Source organism: Nannobrachium achirus (assembly GCF_963921795.1).
Source record: "Nannobrachium achirus genome assembly, chromosome: 12".
Taxonomy (NCBI): domain Eukaryota; kingdom Metazoa; phylum Chordata; class Actinopteri; order Myctophiformes; family Myctophidae; genus Nannobrachium; species Nannobrachium achirus.
This window is the reverse complement of record NC_137832.1, coordinates 900,091-919,347: the sequence shown is the minus strand read 5'-3', so window position 1 is coordinate 919,347 and position 19,257 is coordinate 900,091. Positions and strand designations below refer to the sequence as shown.

General features: G+C 43.7%; 1 protein-coding gene across 1 annotated transcript in view; it reads left to right on the top strand.

The window, feature by feature from the left end:
- LOC308294963 (cGMP-dependent protein kinase 1-like) overlaps window positions 1-19,257 on the top strand; it is a gene marked incomplete at both ends in the record, with an annotated part of 103,133 nt that overhangs the window by 36,277 nt on the left and 47,599 nt on the right. The window contains 9 exons of the mRNA XM_080737899.1: window positions 25-130; window positions 2,307-2,370; window positions 3,509-3,586; window positions 5,573-5,667; window positions 6,423-6,488; window positions 11,416-11,490; window positions 13,580-13,676; window positions 15,681-15,820; window positions 18,125-18,214. Of these exons, the coding sequence (XP_080594025.1) occupies window positions 25-130; window positions 2,307-2,370; window positions 3,509-3,586; window positions 5,573-5,667; window positions 6,423-6,488; window positions 11,416-11,490; window positions 13,580-13,676; window positions 15,681-15,820; window positions 18,125-18,214 (811 nt within the window). The remainder of the gene's footprint in view (window positions 1-24; window positions 131-2,306; window positions 2,371-3,508; window positions 3,587-5,572; window positions 5,668-6,422; window positions 6,489-11,415; window positions 11,491-13,579; window positions 13,677-15,680; window positions 15,821-18,124; window positions 18,215-19,257) is intronic.

The following is a 19,257-nucleotide window of genomic DNA, read 5'->3' as shown; positions in this document are numbered from 1 at the left end:
ACCCCCCCTTCCCTCTCTCTCTAGCGCTGACAGACATCAGGTTGTGGGCGATCGACAGACAGGGGTTCCAGACCATAATGATGAGGACTGGACTCATCAAACACTCTCAGTACATGGAGTTCCTACGCAGGTAAAGGTGTTTATTACACCACACACTCTCAGTGCATAGAGTTCCTAGCAGGTGTAGCAACACTTTTGGGGTTACAGAAAACGTTTACTCTATTGTTTTTGTTTATTGTTTATTGAATGGTTCCCTATTAGCTAATCTTCCTGGGGTCCATGTAAGATGCATTTGGTTTGTGTGAGATTAATGTAACACAAACTGGGAAAAGGTAAAATAAAGAAAGGTGAAGAAAATGAGTGTGGTTGCCTGTAGGAACCAACTATGGGTGCGTTCGGAAATGCACACTCAACGCACTGGTGTGCCATGTTATCGTTTGTTTATTCGGTGTACTTGGTGCGTTGTCGTTCGTAAATTCAGTGCGTGGCGCACCGGTGTGTTGAGTGCACGCACTGACCGACCCTACTCAGAAGATGGGGTTTGTCGGTGTGGTGCGTCAGTGTGGTGTTTTCATTGGTTGGTTTTCATGGCCATGTCTCGAGCGCTTCTCAGCTGTGAACAATGGAGGAAATGAGCGCAAAATGCAGCATTTGCAGCTTAATTGGTTGTTATTGGGCTTGATAGTTTCACACGCATCAACGTGTAAACTAACAGCAGGTATGCCAATGTTATGAATTACATCTCCTTTCAATATCAACGTTACGTTAGCAACTGCTGCTTTTCAGAAAGTTTACCTTCAGAGTTCAGACTGAAAAGCCGCACAGTTGCCTCTTAACTGGTCGTTTGTAAATAAGCCACACTGAACGCACTCTACAACGTCACCGCCCACTGCACTCGCTACACTGAGCACACACCCGGTGCGCATTTCCGAACGCACCCTATGTAGCACTTCTCTTGGTACTCAAATTGGCATTACGTGATGTAACAAGCCCTCAGGGCTTTTTATGTTATCCTTTTAACCCATTTAGGCCTAGAATTATTGAATGCTTTAACCGGTGAAAAATAGCAGATATACAAGCTCACAGTGCGGCACCGAGCTTGTAGATCTGCTATTTTTGAAAAATCGTGAAAATTTGAATTTTGACCCGATTCTATAAGTGTCTTTTGAATCCTTCTAAGGTTTTTTGAAAAACCCTATGTTTCTATGTCAGCAATCTGGCCAGCCATCGTCAAAGAAAAGGTCCTTTTCACTTAACTGGAGCTCAGTTAGTCTGTTCTTGAGAGACTACTATGACAGTGGTGCTCAAATCTTCATGTGAAGGACCCCTAAAATGATATTGGCCACGGACCCCCATCTCATAACATTTAGTTCCAGGGACCCCCCAGAAGCAAAATTTGAGTTACAAACGTTCCCTTTGAAAATACATATGTTCAAAGATTTGCACACATTTTCACAACTTTTTTCAAAAATAGCAGATCTACAAGCTTGCAGCGCGGCACCAGCTTGTATATCTGCTATTTTTCACTGGTTAAAGCATTCTTAAAGGACAACTCAGTTTTTTAGATTTCTTTTTTTTTTTTTTTTTTTTACAACATGTTTTTTTTTTTACATATTTTAGATTGCAATTAGAGAAAAGAAAAGATGGGTGTCAAAATGTTTTATATACTGCTTTCTTTCGTTTTAGCCATTTTAACAGTTTTGATTTCAGTGGGTGGGGGCATGCGTACAAGTGGCTAAATATGTCTTTTTACACACAATAAGCCCATTCCCAAGATGCACCGGGCAGATGTGACTTATGATGGCTAGTAATGTTACTGTAAATAGAAATCGAGGTCTCATTGTGTCTTAAACGACCTATTATAGCCACTTGTTCGTACACACACACACACACACACACACACGCACACGCACACGCACACGCACGCACGCACGCACGCACGCACACACACACACACACACACTAAAATCAAAATCGCTTAAATCACTTAAATGATAGAAAGCAGTAAATGAAAACATTTTTACACTCATCTTTTCTTTTCTCTAATTACAATCTACTATATGAACCCTTGTTGTAAAAAAAAACCTAACCGCTTTGCTTATTGGTAAACTGTTTAACCAAGTATTCAATCAATCAGTCAATAAGCAAATAAGAATTGTTTATACAATATGCAGCTATCTATAATGTAACTATATTAGTATTATAGACCCTTACATCCCTCTCTCTCTGTCTGTCTGTCTGTCTGTCTGTCTGTCTGTCTGTCTGTCTGTCTGTCTGTCTGTCTGTCTGTCTCTCTCTCTCTGCAGCGTCCCAACCTTCCAGTCCATACCAGAGGATCTTCTCAGTAAATTGGCCGATGTGCTGGAGGAGGTTATGTTCACACATTTAAAATCACATCTATTTGTTTGTTTGTTTATTTGTTTGTTTGTTTGTGTTTGCCCGACAACCCAGATAACATCAGTCAAAGGTTGACAAAAAAACAGGTTCACTTTAGCTGGCAAAATAATTCTGGGACCGAGAACAATAGTGTAACTAACGATGTCTCTGTGTGTTCATTACAACCACACTAACGATGTCTCTGTGTGTTCATTACAACCACACTAACGATGTCTCTGTGTGTTCATTACAACCACACTAACGATGTCTCTGTGTGTTCATTACAACCACACTAACGATGTCTCTGTGTGTTCATTACAACCACACTAACGATGTCTCTGTGTGTTCATTACAACCACACTAACGATGTCTCTGCGTGTTCATTACAACCACACTAACGATGTCTCTGCGTGTTCATTACAACTACACTAACGATGTCTCTGTGTGTTCACTACAACCACACTAACGATGTCTTTGTGTGTTCATTACAACCACACTAACGATATATCTGTGTGTTCATTACAACCACACTAACAATGTCTCTGTGTGTTCATTACAACCACACTAACGATGTCTCTGTGTGTTCATTACAACCACACTAACGATGTCTCTGTGTGTTCATTACAACCACACTAACGATGTCTCTGTGTGTTCATTACAACCACACTAACGATGTCTCTGTGTGTTCACTACAATCACACTAACGATGTCTCTGTGTGTTCATTACAACCACACTAACGATGTCTCTGTGTGTTCATTACAACCACACTAACGATGTCTCTGTGTGTTCATTACAACCACACTAACGATGTCTCTGTGTGTTCACTACAATCACACTAACGATGTCTCTGTGTGTTCATTACAACCACACTAACGATGTCTCTGTGTGTTCATTACAACCACACTAACGATGTCTCTGTGTGTTCATTACAACCACACTAACGATGTCTCTGCGTGTTCATTACAACCACACTAACGATGTCTCTTTGTGTTCATTACAACCACACTAACGATGTCTCTGTGTGTTCACTACAACCACACTAACGATGTCTCTGTGTGTTCATTACAACCACACTAACGATGTCTCTGTGTGTTCATTACAAGCACACTAACGATGTCTTTGTGTGTTCAGACTCACTACAACGATGGTGATTACATCATCTGTCAGGGAGCCACCGGAGACACCTTCTTCATCATCAGTGATGGACAGGTATGATTGTGTCATCAATGATGGACAGGTAGGATCAAATAGAACAGGGGTGGGCAACTTTAATGATGGAGAGGGCCCCTTTATTTTCACAATCACTCCAGAGGGCCACAATGCATCTACTCGACGCGTTTTGAGCTTGTAGATCGTCTATTTTTGCTATTTTTGAAATGGAATCCTGAAAAGTATTATTATTTTGTATTATTTCAAATGCATTTCTATGTTCTTATGTTAACTTTATGAACTTAAATACAAATACATTGTAGTGATTAAGCTACTAATATAGACTGTAAAGTAAAAAGTGGGTCATGTATGCATGTTTAGAACTGGAACAGCCGAAATCAGTAATATATCAGTATATCAATATTAACCTGCGGGCCGTATTAAGTGAAGGTGAGGGCCGCATGTGGCCCCCGGGCCGCCTGTTGCCCATGTATGAAATAGACCATCCTAACTGTAGCCACTAGAGCAGCGGTATTCAACCTACGGCCTGTGGGCCGCATGCGGGCCCTGCAGCATGTCTATGCGGCCCGTCATGGTCATGCCAATAAACGTATATTGTTTCTACTTTCAGTGTGGACAAATAATTTATGATGTCATTTTTCGGTTTCTCTCCAAAACCCCTATAAGAAACTAGTTCTGTAATTTTTCATACAAGACCTTTTTGGCTTTTTTTGTTCCAAAAGAAGAATGATTAATTTAATCATTAATAATGCCATGACAATATTTTTGTTCATTGAGGTTTGGACTTATAGATGGAAAAGTGTCTGTTTTCTGTGTGTTTCCTTAGGTTTTTAGACTAGTCATGTAGTGTCACAAAACCATTGTCAACAACGTCCAAAATAGGACAGTCATCTTTAGCTTGTGGCCCTTGGACTTTTGGTATTTTGCTGAGTGGCCCCTGAGCCATCTAAAGTTGAGTAGCCCTGTTCTAGAGGCAACATGATGCACACATCCTAACTGGGGCCTCTAGAGGGCAACATGGTGCACACATCCTACAAAAAGCCTCCTAAGTGGGCACCAGCATGGACGGATTAACACCCGCGAGGGCCCCTGACCAATATTTTTTTTAGGGCCCCCCCACCCCCCACCATAACCCCTCCTCCCTCCCGACGCACACTATCCAGCTTGGATTTTAAGCCATGATGATCATCTGTGGACCAAGAAAGCACCTGTAGACAACATAGGAGGGGCCCCCCTGGCAACGGCCCCACCGGCCCAATGGTTAATACAGCCCTGGGCACCAGTGACTGACGGAAGATCTCACTAACGTCCTGTTTACTGGTTCTATAGATCTAAACGTCCTGTTTACTGGTTCTATAGATCTAAATGTCCTGTTTACTGGTTCTATAGATCTAAACGTCCTGTTTACTGGTCTGGTTCTATAGATCTAAACGTCCTGTTTACTGGTTTTGTAGATCTAAACGTCCTGTTTACTGGTTCTGTAGATCTAAAACGTCCTGTTTACTGGTTCTATAGATCTAAACGTCCTGTTTACTGGTTTTATAGATCTAAACATCCTGTTTACTGGTTTTATAGATCTAAACATCCTGTTTACTGGTTTTGTAGATCTAAACATCCTGTTTACTGGTGCTTTAGATCCCATGAGAGTGTGTTGCTGGGACAGAGAAAGAGACATAATTAAATAGATTTTCTCTTGATTTGTCTCTCTGACAAAAATCACACCTAGTGTGAAGTGAGCGGTGCTAGTTATCAGTTGTTGCTGGCTCACATTATATAGTTGTCCCAGACACACTTTTGGCACCATTTTTGGAGCTACAAATTGAATGCAAACTTCAATTTGTTCAGCTTTATGTGTGCTTGTGAAAAAAGTGCATTTGGGGGTCCTTGACATGACACTGGTCTAGACCAGTTAAAATATGAATATTTTGGGGGTTGTGGCCTGAAAAGGTTGAGAACCACTGCTCTAGAAGAGGGTCTGTCTGTGCGTGTGTCATGGTCGTGTCATAACGTGTCTGCCCTCCACAGGTCAAGGTGACCCAGCAGAAAGCAGCCAATGAGGAGCCAGTGTTCCTGAACACCCTCTCCAGAGGAGACTGGTTCGGGGAGCAGGCGTTGAAAGGGTGAAACTCTGGCGTTGTGAGCTTGTAGATCGGTTATTTTATTTAACCACGTGACAACTGTCATGTTGTAGTCGGCGCTGTTGGGCAAAAACTCCACATTTTAACCTTTTTGTGTTTTTTAAATACATTTAAATTAACATCCCTACGTGGCCCCTAGGGTAGGTAGTCTAGGTACCCTCACATAAAACATGCAGTAATCCTGGTCTCTATACTGCCTCCCCCTGGCCATCCGGGGCGCCTGGTGGAGGGGAAAGGAACTGGTTGGAATAACGTGTTCCTTCCACGCACTACGTCCAACCGGGGAAACCTGTCAGGTGAAAGGAAGCAACTTGGGCTCCTCATGCACAGAAGGTGCTCTCCCTAGGTTAATTGGCAGAAGGAGAGCAGAGCCCAGGATTACATTAGAAAGTTGACACCGGGTGAAAACTGGGTTACAAAATCGTGGGATAAAATGTAATATTAAAATAATAATAATAACACTCTACAAAATGTGACACAAAAGCATCAGAAGTAGCAGATCCACAAGCTCGAAACGCAGCGCGAAGCGACGAGCTTCGAGCTTGTAGATCTGCTACTTTAGAATGCTTTTGAATTGGAATCCTGAAAATACTTTTTTTCAGGAGGAGGGAACGATATGATGGAGTATAGATATAACTTAATGATTAGTTAATGATTCATCATTAATAATTCTCTCTCTCTCTCTCTCTCTCTCTCTCACTCTCTCTCTTTCTCTCTCTCTCTCTCTCCCGGTCAAGCGAGGACGTTCGCACGGCCAATGTCACAGCTCTGGGAGACGTCACGTGTCTGGTCATTGATAGAGAGTGAGTTGTGTAGTGTCATTGATAGAGTGAGTTTTGTAGTGTCATTGATAGAGAGTGAGTTGTGTAGTGTCTGTCATTGATAGAGAGTGAGTTGTGTAGTGTCTGTCATTGATAGAGAGTGAGTTGTGTAGTGGGTAGTGTGGTTGCCGTAACAACAGTAGAGAAAGAGACCGCACAAGAGCAGAAAACCTGCAACACTCCAAGTTAAATAAAGTATTTTTGGTGCACGGCTCAATAGTAACATGAGGCAAAGAAGAAGTGGCCAGCACACAAGGAAATCCTTTTCACATGATTTATCTACCTCTGTGGACAGAGAACAACATGATTTATTTACCTCTGTGGACAGAGAACAACGGACGCGTTTCCAACGGTCTTCCTCAGAGTTGTGACAAGATAACAGGAAATGACGTATTTATAGGTTATGTGAGGCCGGACTCACACAGTTGCGTGAAACATCTTTTCGCAAGCGGCAAGTGGATGTGGATCTCGGCCGTGTAGTTCTTGAGGAGTTGGTCTGTTAAAAAATATATAGGGCTATAAATAAATAAAATAAAATGCTTTGATATTTTAACTCTATTGATTTTTCTAAGCAAACTTCTAATAAAGTCTTCAATCAATCAAAAGATAATGTTTCATTTTTTGACGTGGAAATAACATCTAGCGTGAGGGGGAACAAGATTTCCAAAACTCCATGACACCTCAATTGTTTCATGGCTTATTATAGCTATATGCGATCTGCTTTTGATATGCATAGGCCTATATTTCTGGCCTTGGGTTATAACGCATATTTAGGGCCAGGGCTCAATTTTTTCCGGTGATGCATTTATTACAGTTCTGCCAAGGTAGGCTATAATTTATATATATATATATATATATATATATATATGTTACAGTATGTTTGGGTAACTCAGGACGTTCATTGTAAGAGCGCTTGTTTTGTCGTTCACCACACACCAATCACCACCAGATGGCGACGACAGCCATTCACTAGTGAAGGCGCTGACGTCACTCGTTTGCGACTCTCTTTCTTTATTTACTAGCCTAGCTCGGCAGTGTTTAGCCATTAGCCATTAGCCATTAGCTCCATTGTAGTCACTTGGACAGGGCGTTTATCGTGGGCTTGCCCAGGCCTTACGGCCTGGGCATAAATATAACGATTGCATTCACCACGGCTTCGTAACTCGCGCGGCGCGGCCCTGGCCTTCTGGCCTTCGCGCCGCTTGCAATGTCGTGGACAATCGAGCGGCTCCGCCTGGAGGACGTTGTTGTGGCGACCGCTTGTTCCGCCCCGTGCCGCATGGCGAGTGCTCCGTTTCTCGACGTACTGTTTCTCTAACAAACCGTGACATATATATATATATATATATATATTGTGGTGACTGAACCCAAACCAGACACAAGAGAGCGTGATCAGTGTTGCCAACTCCGGGCATTTATTAAACAATTCTTAGTTTACAACAGCAGAATTATGCAACGTGGCATGAATGTGCAACAGAAATATGAATAACTCAAATTGTCATTAACAGTTCAACATAGGTTCTTCCCCGGGCGGGGGCTGCCGTCTCTTCTCTTCTTGGGGGGGCCAGTGGCAGGCAATAGTCCGTTAGGGTTAGGGTTAGGCTTTCTTCCCACAGGGGATAGGGGGCATTGTTCAGATAAGGTACTTCTTTCCCTTCGGTAATAGGTGAGTGTCCCTCTCCACAAGGGGCAGGTGACCATCTGTTTGCCTGTGTCCATTTATGCTCATATATGGAGATATCTGTATCTGTTTGTCTGCATCTATTTTATGCCCATATATGGAGATCTCTGTATCTGTTTGTCTGTGTCCCTATATTCCCAATATGGAGATCTCTGTATCTGGCTGTGCCTCCGACTGTGTTGGACACAGGCCATTATGTTTGCCTGTGTCCATTTAAGCCCATATATGAACATCAGAACACGTCATACTAATGAAATTCAATACGTAACCATGGAATTTTTTGTTGACTCATGTGGCGTACGTGATGTCAGAGCCTTTTATGATGTGATGTCACAATGAGTCAGCGCTTGCGCCGGTTTCCTCAGAAACAGCCTGATGTCAACAATCATCTATGGAGATTCCGAACGTTTCGCGCCGGTTCGGGAAAACCGCGCATCGGGTCGGGCCGAGGCCCAGCACTGCACTCCGCGACACGGCGGGGAACGCGCGTGCCGAATCTGAAGCCGGTGGGACGAACGGTTCTCGAGATACGCGGTTTACAGACAGACAGACAGACAGACAGACAGACAGAAAGACAGACTCACAGAGACTTCTCGCATTTATTGTAAGATTATGTCAATTGCAAGACGTCATTGCAATTGCCATAAGACTCCTTCACAAAAAACAACTCAATAGAATTCCTCATTGAGTCCCTTACGGCCCTCTTACATCTAACAACTTTGAAAAGATTTCTCAGTCATAATAAAGTCACGGCGCGCTCCCTTGATTCGGTCGTTATCCAATCGTTAAATGTGAGGTAGTGCTCCGACTCGATTTTTACCCCAACTTGAGAGCCAGATTCTGTTACGAGAATATCAAACTGGTTTAATATTTTCACAAATCGGGGCTGAGTCTGAATGAATACAATGATGTAGCCTACAACCAAAACAGAACGAGCCAAAAAGCCAAGCCATTCATTCCCCAAGACGCTGAGCTGCCAGTCTGGTCGTTGTTGGTGCGGCTACTACGACAGCCCTATATTCGTTATTTCTCCACGTTTCCATTATTCCAAACATTCAACGTTGATAATAACTTAAGTTGATTGGATCGATCTGCGCCGGCTAGACAGAGAGGAGAGAACGAGAGAGGAGAGGGCTGAGGGAGGAAGGCAGAGCTGTGTGTGTGTGTGTGTGTGTGTGTGTGTGTGTGTGTGTGTGTGTGTGTGTGTGTGTGTGTGTGTGTGTGTGTGTGTGTGTGTGTGTGTGCACTGCATGTGCAGTGATGGAAAAAGTAATCAAGTAAAAGTATCAATACTGCGATGCGACGCGCTGTGACTGAGCTTGCAAATCGTCTATTTTCATTTATGGTTAGCCTAATGCTTTATAATATTATAATTTATATAGGAACACAAGGCTATTTAATAGGCATATTTCAGCAAATAAAAGGGAATCTTGAACCAGTCTTTACAAAATCTTTAGAGGCATATCTCACATCTAACAAGTGAAATCTTTGAAAAATCATTATAAAGTTTTTGAAAAGTCTTTTTTAAATCTTATATTGTGAGAGGGTAGTCTTTGAGAAATCTTTCCAAATCTGTCCAAAATCTTATCAAAGTTGTTAGGTGTAAGGCTAGCTTTAGGGTGTTCTGTCTGTAATTAAGTGGACCAGTGTGACAACCGCATCCTCTGTACCGCAACCTTTCTTGTATGCAAACTGGCAGGGGTCGAATTTGTCTTTGGTCATACTAAGTAACACGATGTTGCAAGTGATTTCATAATCACTGAAGTGAGAGCTATGGGTCTAATCCTTATGTTCTTTTCGACATTGCATTTTGGGCAGTTACAGTTTACAGTTTTGGCATTTAGCAGACGCTTTTAATCCAAAGCAGTGCATGTGGAACAAGTGAACACCGGGCTGGTAAGCGAGCCACACTGATCCCCGCCTGCTCTGCTCTGCTCTGCTCTGCTCTGCCTGCATGCAACCTTGATGCATGAAAACTGTTGCACTCTTTTCACCTGTACACATTCTGTTCCGATTGTATTGTATTGTATTATTGCGACCGAAGGTCGCATATACTCTGAAGAATCATGACGCTTGAGTGTCCTTCCTTCCTTCCTTCCTTCCTTCCGTATCCTCGTGACCGTCCTTCCGTATCCTCTGTGATGTCAGTGTGATGTCAGCGAGTTGTGACATCACTTCCTGTACAGGGCGGCTACACGAAATGTGGATAACACTATATATGGAGATAGTCCAGTCCATCATGTCATATGGGACTACCGTCATAGAAAGTAGCCATTGTTAGGCCGGAGTCATTGGCTGTCTAAACATGGAGATGTGGATAACACTATATATGGAGATAGTCTAGTCCAATATGTCATATGGGACTACCGTCATAGACAGTAGCCATTGTTAATCCGGAGTCAATGGCTGACTGTCTGTACAGGAAGTGATGTCACATGACATACTTTTTATGCCCATATATGAGTCCTAACATGGAGATGTGGATAACACTATATATGGAGATAGTCTAGTCCAATATGTCATATGGAACTACCATCATAGACACAGCCATTGACTCCGGCCTAACAATGGCTACTGTCTATGACGGTAGTCCCATTATGACATGATGGACTGGACTATCTCCATATATAGTGTTCTCCACATTTCCATGTTTAGGCCCCATCGCTCACACCCTCGGTGGGGTTGGCGATAGGGCCTTTCTGTGTGGAGTTTGCATGTTCTCCCCGTGTCTCCTAGGGTTGATACCCTCACAAAAACATGAACAAACTCCCCCCAGAATGATAACAACTAGAATCGTCAGAGAAACACTGTGGTTGGCCAGATAGTCAAGAATTGGCGCGACCTCGCCCTTATTGCGGGAGAGTGGGGGATTTTGCGGCGTCCGCTGGCTTTATTTTGACCGCCTGCTCTGTACAGTCGGTAACCAGTCACGTCGCCAAAAATCCAACTCGCCAAATTGTCCACGCTCATTGGGCAGGCTTGTCAATGCTACTGGATGATTGGCAATTACATCTACTATGTTAAATATTTTCTGGGGGAGGACCCCCAGATGATGAAGTCATTATTAAGGATGTCTTACTTTGCTTCAGTCATCAAATGTGTACACATTTGGCATTTTAAGGCTGAAATTGTACCCATGCTAGTAAAGCAAGCCTGATAAAAGTATCAAACATGCACAAATTCAACAGAACACAGAAAAATGTCCTTGTTGGATGTGTGTCCTTCCAGGTCCTTCAAGCAGCTGATAGGAGGTCTGGACAAAGTCAACAGCAAGCAGTATGAGAGTGATGAGCTGAAGGCTAAGTGAGTTATTCTGTATATAGTACATTATATGATGAGATATACTGTATATATAGTACATTATATGATGTGTTATACTGTATATAGTACATTATATGATGTGTTATACTGTATATAGTACATTATATGATGAGCTGAAGGCTAAGTGAGTTATACACACATACATTATATGATGAGCTGAACCTTATATGGGCATACAGTACATATCATATGCATATTATATGTATTTTGTTCCTCACAGGGTTTCCTCTCTTCCTGCTTGTCACTGTATTTTCTCTCTGATTCTTTATGCCTTGTTGAAGATAGTTTTAGAACATGTACAGTATTTATTGTTGAAATGCAATGTTTATGTAAACTCAGCACCAAAAGAAAGGAAACTTGACTTTGGTTCATTATATCTCCCCTTTAATAATACCAATTTGTATTGTGTGTGATATCCTTTTTATCGTTGATTCGTCACCTTTACAACGAGGTACAGCTTGTAAGCACCGGGCATTCATGGAATGAGCACTACAGCCAAACGTGTGGGTAGCGCAGACCCAACATTCAGTCCATTATCCCGTTTAATTATCCCAAATGGTATTGTCTTTGATATCATTGTTATCGTTGATTTGTCACCTTTACAACTAGATACAGCTTTTAAGGATCTGGCATTCGTGGAATGAGCAACACAGACAAACGTGTGGGTAGCGCCCCTCCAAAAATGGTCAAAATGGCCTGGCAGGCCAGCAACACTGTTCTTTTGGTGTTCACCTTTGTTGCTTGGAGCATTGAATGAGTGCACTCTCCCACAGTAATAAGGAAAAGAAAAAAACAACACATATTGGCAATTTTTACACTTTGTTAATGTTAAGCTCAGTGTCAGGGAAGCCCACAATGAGAGTAAATGCCGGCAGAACAGTGAATTGCTAGCCATTTTGGCAAAATCTTGGTCGGCGCTACCCACACGTTTGGCTGAGTTTTACATATAGCTCTTGCCACTTTAAGACAGTCTCATGCCTATGATTATTGGGATTGGTTCCATCCGTGCCAGTGCACATCAGGCAGACAGACACACCTGCATTCATGTTGGAGTGTTTCTTTGAACATCAACTCACTGCCAACCTGTTGTTCCACCTCCCTTTTCCCCTGATTTTAGTATTATTAACCCAATGAGTGCCCCGGGCCACAAGGTGCCGCTAGAGTGCCAGAAATATCTCTATAGGCCTTCGCTCTAGCTTCCGTCGACACTGCCCGTAGTGCCTTGGGATTTCACTCCAGCCACTGTTATGTATGGCGAGAGGAGGAAGTTAGCTAACACTTAGCCATTAGCGTCTTTATTTTTAAGAAGCCCGATCTAGAGCTATTTCAGTCGCAAAAAAACTTTGTCTTTGGTCTGGGAACACAATTCAGAGAAAATCCTCTCTAAAGATGTGACTTTGTATTGGATTCGGCGGCGCGATGCGGCGGCGTTGCCCGATTACGGCCCGTGGATGGCCGAGTCTCGGCCCCGGCCATGGAAGGAAATTTAGACCGGGGCTTCGTTGAGGCCTCCGATTAATTAATTCATTTTATTAAATATCCCGGACTAGATTGGGATAGACACCCCGGAATACGTCGCGCCGCCGACAGTATAGATTGAGTTTTTTGGGGGGGGCTCTAAACTTTATTTTAAACCATTTTCAATGGAATAAATCGTCGGACCATCTAGCATCACTCGTTGGAAAGCGTAGGATGACCCAGGACCACCCACATCTCTACAAGCAGCTCAGGGTATGTAAAATAGCAAAAAAAATATATTGTATTGGATTGAAAATATCCCGAACTTGTTCGGGATAGGCACAAGAAGGGTTAAACAGGTAATACACATTAATCTTTAATTGCAAAGTAAAGAAGTTGTCCGACTCTGTGGTATTCGTAACGCTACAGTACATTACTATTCTCTGTCTGTCTGTCTGTCTGTCTGTCTGTCTGTCTGTCTGTCTGTCTGTCTGTCTGTCTGTCTGTCTCTCTCTCTCTTTCTCTCTCTCTCTCTCTCTCTCTCTCTCTCTCGCTCTCTCTCTCTCTTTCTCTCTCTCTCTCTCTCTCTCTCTCTCTCTCTCTCTCTCTCCAGACTGGAGGTAGAAGCAGTGTTCTTCTCTGGAGTGGGTCTCAGTGATTTCAGTGTGGTCTGCACCCTGGGAGTAGGAGGCTTCAGCCGAGTGGAACTGGTGAGAATGCAACACAAACATACCTGCATAAAGAATGCATGGATGGATGGATGGATGGATGGATGTCTGCACAAGTATAGTAGAATGTGAGAAATGTTAATAATTGTCTTGGTCTTCACAGATAAATGTTGGTTTCATGGTTAAAACAGATTTTATTTTAGAAGTTTTAGGTTAGGGATTAGAGATAGAGTTATGACTGATCCACACGGAATAATAGCCAATCTACAAGCTGACAACACTGTCAACTTGTAGATCCGATAATGTCCGGCTTTAGACATTGAAAATGGGATTCACTAAATCACAGACGTTTAAAATGTTGATGTCCTGAAGTATACTAATAGAGGGTATGCACGTGACATCATCATCATACCAGGAAGTTATGCAGGAAGTGGCAAAAACTACTTTTTGCCATTGACAGCCCATACATCCACACAGAAAAGCCCTATCTGATTGCATTAAACAATGTTAAAAGATGTTAAAGTCACTTTGCCACTCGATTTGCCATTCATTTTATGGATACGCATACCCTCTATTATAATAATAATATTATTTACCTACTTCCTCCTGTGAGGGAAATTCAGTATTTTCAGCCCAACCCAGCTGATTCTCTGCCCACAAGGAGCGAGTGAAAAATTAGGGGTTAAGAGTCTTGCTCAGGGACACACATCCACATTGCAACCCTGGCCTGGAATGGAACCTGGGACAACCAGGGGCTCTGGTTCCCCAGGCCGGCTCCCTAACCATTCAGCTATGGAATGGAGGCGAGTGCCAAAGTTACCGGGCCGGTAGTATCTCGGACGGCCGCTAGTAAATTCAGACGGCCGGCCGGTACATTCGGCCGACCGGTACATTAGGCCGGCCGGCCGGTAGATTCTGCCGGCCATGAACTATATTAGGCCGGCCAGCCGGTACATTAGGCCGGCCGGACGTCTTTTCGGAGGTCTTTTCGGGGTCGGGTCCTACTCTGACGTCATATGGAGGTCTTTTGGAGGTCTTTTCGGGGTCGTACGTTGTATGGAGGTCTTTTGGAGGTCTTTTTTGGGTCGGATCCTACTCTGACGTCATATGGAGGTCTTTTGGAGGTCTTTTCGGGGTTGTACGTCGTATGGAGGTCTTTTCGGGGTCGGGTCCTACTCTGACGTCATATGGAGGTCTTTTGGAGGTCTTTTCGGGGTCGGGTCCTACTCTGACGTCGTAGAGAGGTCTTTTGGAGGTCTTTTCGGGGTCGTAAGACCTCCATACGACGTACAACCCCGAAAAGACCTCCATACGACGTCAGAGTAGGACCCGACGCCGAAAAGACCTCCAAAAGACCTCCATATGACGTCAGAGTAGGACCCGACCCCGAAAAGACCTCCATACGACGTACAACCCCGAAAAGACCTCCAAAAGACCTCCATATGACATCAGAGTAGGATCCGACCCCGAAAAGACCCCGAAAAGACGTACGACCCCAAAAAGACCTCCAAAAGACCTCCATATGATGTCAGAGTAGGACCCCACCCCGAAAAGACAGCCGGCCGGCCGAATGTACCGGCCGGCTGGCCGAATGTACCGGCCGGCCGGCCTAATGCAGTTCATGGCCGGCCGAATGTACCGGCCGGCCGGCCGAATGTACCGGCCGGCTGGCCGAATATAGCACCGGCCGTCTGAATGTACTAGCGGCCGTCCGAGGTACTACCGGCCGGCCGGCCGGATATACTGGCCGGCCGCGGCCGATGGCCGGCCGGACTTTGGCACTCGCCCTCTCTCACCTGGGACAACCAGGGGCTCTGGTTCCCCAGGCGGCTCCCTAACCATTCAGCTATGGAATGGAACCTGGGACAACCAGGGGCTCTGGTTCCCCAGGCGGGCTCCCTAACCATTCAGCTATGGCCACCCAAATACAAACCTGTGTGTGCGTGAATGCGTGCTGTGCTGTGTGTACTGTGTGTGCTGAGCGTGTGTGTGTGTGTGTGTGTGTGTGTGTGTGTGTGTGTGTGTGTGTGTGCTCTCTCTCTCCAGGTGCACCTGAAGAGCGACCCCAGCCGGTCGTTCGCTATGAAGGTGTTGAAGAAACATCACATCCTGGACACCAGCCAGCAAGGACACATCCTGTCTGAGAGGAGCATCATGATGGAGGCTCACAGTCCTTTCACTGTCAGGTAGAACATCCAGGGACGTGCTGGCCATTGGGAAAAGCGGGACAACTCCCGAACGGCAGGTTCATTCCCGGCCGGTCCAGGCCGGCCATTAGGAAAAAAATGGAAATAAAATGTCGTCCTTCGTTCCGTGTTGGGGGCTGGGCGGCCGACAAAGTAAATCGTCACTGTCGGGCAGAAACCTCGTATCTCCAAGTTTCAAATTTGTAATTTATTTTGCAAAGCAAAGCCTTGCTTCATCATACAAGGCCGTCGCACAAAAGTAGTGAAAAAAGCAGATCTAAAAGCAGTGCTTGTAGATCGGCTGTTTTCACTAGTTTAAATCATTTATAAAATGATAAATACAAAACAAACGGTTTTTGACATACAAGGTTTCCACCCGACAGCAACGAAATATAACTCATGTAATTGGCCCACTGGCTTGACACTTGTCATGATCTGAAATGGCAAATCTTTGAGTAGCAGCAGCGCTATTGAGAGAGATCTCTCTCTCTCTATAGCGCGCAATGAGGGCCTCTCCAACTCTTTTTCCCGGGCTGAATCAGGGGCCCAGCACGTCCCTGAGAACATCTTAATGATGGAGGCCCACAGTCCTTTCACTGTCAGGTAGAACATCTTAATGATGGAGGCCCACAGTCCTTTCACTGTCAGGTAGAACATCTTAATGATGGAGGCTCACAGCAGTGTTGATTTCGTCGACTAAAACTATGACGACAAAATCTAAAAACTATATCAAAATCTGTTGTCAAAAACAACACTGGCTCACAGTCCTTTCACTGTCAGGTACAACGGTGGTTCTCAACCTGTGGGTCAGGACCTCCCAGAGGGATGCCCAAATTATTGTGGGGGGGTCCTCAGATGATTAGCTTAATGTGCAACGCTGTTTTCTCTCTCAACAGTAAACAAACCAACATAAAGTTTAAGTGTATAGGGGGTATCTGCACACTTCTAAAGTGACAATTTAGGCACCTTTTAATACTTCTAAAATGATAAATTACACATTCGCCAAATTGTGAAATATTAGAGGCAGAAATTGTGAAAATAGCAGTTTTATTTTCACAATAGAACCGTGTTTTACAAAATGTTATGGCTGAACTCTTAGTGCTCGTCAGGGTGGGGGGTCCCCAGTTAAAATATGATTATTTTGGGGGTCAGGTAGAACATCATGATGGAAGCTCACAGTTCTTTCACAGTCAGGTAGAACTAGCCAGTGATGGGCAGTAGCGAGCTACAAGTAGCGACGCTACATAGCTTAACTATACATTTCTCAGTAGCGTCATGGTAGCGCCGCTCCTTTTGAACCAAATAGCTTTTTCTGTAGCGTAGCTATTTTTAGACCCCAGTAGTGACGTAGCGTCCAGCAAACGCTACACGTTACTATCCCGGCGAAAAATGACTGCTAAATAAAGTTTGTGAGGAAAAGAATTCCCAACAGATCCCCAAACATGTTGTTCTGCACAGCGCTGCTTTCACTTCATTCAACGAACCTCCTCTGTGTGTTAGAGAAGTGACTAAAGCGAGACACTTCACCCCACAACTAGAGGTGGGATTTATGGCTCTTTGAAGTGAGCCCGAGCCAAGGATCTGTCTCTGTGGATAGCTTCGCTGTAGCTTAAGCTATATTTCATCGATAGTAGCTTGTAGCTTAGCTTACTACATTTTCCAAGTAGCTTGCCCATCACTGGAACTAGCCTGGCATAGCACACTGCATGGATGGAGTCTGGTGCTCAGACATTCAAATCATTATTCTGGGGGCGGTTACTAAAACTATTCAAATGGACTCTATTGGTTAGGCCTACAACCAATCATAGTAGCCCCAGAAACACAACACTCATGTATGTGCCCTTAGCTGCTGCTGGAGCTGAAACTGTATAATGTACGTTTAAACTGTCATGTCTCTTCATGCTGTATCATACATCTAAAAGGTCTCTTCAGCCTGTATCGTACAATTAAACTGTCTCCTCATGCTGTATTGTACATTTAAACTGTCTCTTCAGCCTGTATCGTACAATTAAACCGTCTTCTCAGGCTGTATCGTACATTTAAACCGTCTTCTCAGCCTGTATCGTACAATTAAACTGTCTTCTCAGCCTGTATCGTACAATTAAACTGTCTCCTCAGCCTGTATCGTACATTTAAACCGTCTCCTCAGCCTGTATCGTACATTTAAACCGTCTCCTCAGCCTGTATTGTACATTTAAACCGTCTTCTCAGCCTGTATCGTACATTTAAAGTGTCTTCTCAGCCTGTATCGTACAATTAAACTGTCTTCTCAGCCTGTATCGTAGATCTAAACTGTCTCCCCAGGCTGTATCGGACCTTCAGAGACTCCAAGTATCTGTACATGCTGCTGGAGGTGTGTCTGGGAGGAGAGCTGTGGACGCTGCTGAGAGACAGGTACTGTTGCACAGACAGACAGACAGACAGACAGGCAGACAGACAGAGAGACAGACAGACAAGGACTGTGTGATGTTTCATTGTGTTTATTACAGCAGGGGTTCCTAGACTTTTTGGGCTCAGGGCACGTCATGAATACTTTTTTCATCCGAGGCATTATATTCATGATTTTCACTCCCAGCACATTAAATATTCATGGCATATTTTAGCGATTATGTTGTGAGGAGATAATAGCCATTTTCGTTAGAACTGACTGAAAATAACTTTGTACTTCAAGTGTATAATGAAACTAAATAAATATATTTTGAATAAATTCCAAATATTATCAAATTAACTCACGGCACCCCTGGACTGCCGTCACGGCACCCCAGGGTGCCCCGTCACCCACTTTGAAAGCCCCTGTATTACAGAGACAGACATACAGACGGTAAACACTTACAAGTTACAATTTAAGCATTTAGCAGACACTCTTAATCCAGAGCAACTTTCAATAGCAAGATAACACATCAGTACATCAACATCAATACATCAAATGGAAAGAAATATTAGGCTAATCTAAGAAAATCGGTAGACTAAACATATTCAGTTAACCCATTTAGGCCTAGGGTTATTGAATGCTTTAACTATTAACACTTTCCATGCTACTGATTACTGGCCTGCACTATTCCGATGCCACCATTATAAACTACTATTTTCACCAGTCTTTCTAGCTCTACTGAGAATTATCGAAAAGACAAAAAAATGTCACCCAGTATCTCAAATAAAGTGCAACTCGAGCACTTTCACCAGAAGTTAACCAGAGGTTTCAACGATGTTTCGTTGTTGAGCTATATTAGTTTTAAAAATGTCTGTTCTTCCCCAGTGGAGTGAAACAAAACGGAAACCTGAGAAATTGGCCTTTTTGTGAATGACACTTATTCAAACACTCTCTCTTGAACCTTTTAACCCATTTAGGCCTAGGGTTATTGAATGCTTTAACTATTAACACTTTCCATGCTACTGATTACTGGCCTGCACTATTCCGATGCCACCATTATAAACTA